The sequence below is a fragment of the Meleagris gallopavo genome, chromosome 5 (assembly GCF_000146605.3).
Source record: "Meleagris gallopavo isolate NT-WF06-2002-E0010 breed Aviagen turkey brand Nicholas breeding stock chromosome 5, Turkey_5.1, whole genome shotgun sequence".
NCBI lineage: Eukaryota > Metazoa > Chordata > Aves > Galliformes > Phasianidae > Meleagris > Meleagris gallopavo.
In genome coordinates, this window is record NC_015015.2 from 8586536 (window position 1) to 8587979 (window position 1444).

Below are 1444 nucleotides of genomic sequence, written 5' to 3' on the forward strand. Positions count from 1 at the left end.
TCTAACATCCAACTTGATAACCAACAATCAAAAGCAGAAAGAATTTTTTTTTCCCTAGAATGGTGCAAAAGAGTGATTTTTCAAAAATGTCAGGCAAAGACAATTGTAAAGAGAAATTTGGTTCACTGCAGTTTACAATACACACTGTTGTTGTCATGCATGAATGCAAGATACAAAAGAACTCAACTCCAACAGCTCACATTTAAGCTGAAATGAACTTGGAGAATGCTTCCTCAAAACACACTCCTGTGTCAAACAAAACGTTTTCTGCTTATACCTTTTAAGGCTTAAAATAAATCACTCGAAGCAAATTAGCAGGAACAGTTTATTGCAACACTGTCTCAAGAAATCTATGCATGTATAAATAGAGAAAACACAATTTTAGCCACACTAGAACCACCTAAACTGAGATTTAACGTTCCACAGTTTTTACATGCATCCCATCCCAGGTATGCTGCCTATAATACAGGGTTTCTGTTCTTCATCTACAGCAGTTTTGATTTAAGAGTACACCGTAGGTCAACTTAGAGAAACATCCATCAGTTGATAATAGAAAGAATCACAGGAAGGTCTCACGAGAGTTTACTAAAACATTGGATGTTTTTCCCTGTAAGTTTTCAAATACAAAAATTGGATTTTCTCTACAACTGAAATATATTTACATGAACATTTAAAAAGATGTAATTTAAGATCTAATCACTGTCATCAGAACCCCCTTCAGATCCCTCATTATTGGATCCTTCTGGTTCAGATTCATTACCAGATCCTCTGCCAGAACCCTCGTTATCAGATCCTCTCTCAGAATCTCTGTCTGAGTCAGCACTGCGAGAAGCTGGGCGAGATTCATTATCTGAACCACCAGAACGACTTCTTCCTGACTGCACAGACTCATTGTCAGACTGCTCTGAATCTGACCGTCTCCTTTTCCTGGCTGACCTGTCACTGTCAGAATCTTCTTCGGATGGGTGGACACTGGACCTCCTCGGACTGCCTGCCTCACTACCAGATTTGTTTCTGTTATCAGAATCGCTATCAGAAACAATGCGTTTGCTGTGCTGCTGTTCCCCATCATCTGAATCGCTGTTGCTATTCCTGGCATGTCTGTACAGGGGAAAAAAAAAAACAAACAATCCAATTAGGAAGCTGGATTTGAGAAACATTAGCATGATCTGATTGAAAAAGGCAGTGGAATAATTTGTAATGAAAGGTGGTGACGTTTTGAGTACAAAAAAATGCTTCTCTTTAGCTAATTACTATAAACAATGTCATTTTTCTCAAAAACACGTATTGAAACTTTAGTGTTTGAGAAGTTCTTACCCATCATCAGCAATCTTGAGTTTATCCTCATCAGATGAATCGTCACTAGATGAAATTATGGCTTTTGATTTGATCTTTCCTTTCATTGAAGGAGGCAGACGTTCTGGTTTGGGCTGAGGGGCAGGAA

The 1444-nt window shown here is 38.5% G+C and overlaps 1 protein-coding gene across 1 annotated transcript; it reads right to left on the minus strand.

The window, feature by feature from the left end:
- Window positions 1-311: 311 nt before the first annotated feature.
- On the minus strand, window positions 312-1436 carry LOC104911001 (RNA polymerase-associated protein CTR9 homolog). Its single transcript, XM_019615354.1, has 2 exons — window positions 1318-1436; window positions 312-1101 (listed from the first exon to the last, which is right to left on the minus strand). The coding sequence occupies exons 1-2, from the start codon at window positions 1401-1403 to the stop codon at window positions 693-695; spliced, it is 495 nt and encodes a 164-aa protein (XP_019470899.1). The 5' UTR covers window positions 1404-1436; the 3' UTR covers window positions 312-692.
- Window positions 1437-1444: the final 8 nt, after the last annotated feature.

Coding starts and splice junctions, on each gene's coding strand:
- LOC104911001 (XM_019615354.1), bottom strand. CDS start 1,403: ATGAAAGGAAAGATCAAATCAAAAGCCATAATTTCATCTAGTGACGAT. Junction 1,102..1,317: donor CTCAAGATTGCTGATGATGG/GTAAGAACTTCT, acceptor TCCCCTGTACAG/ACATGCCAGGAATAGCAACA.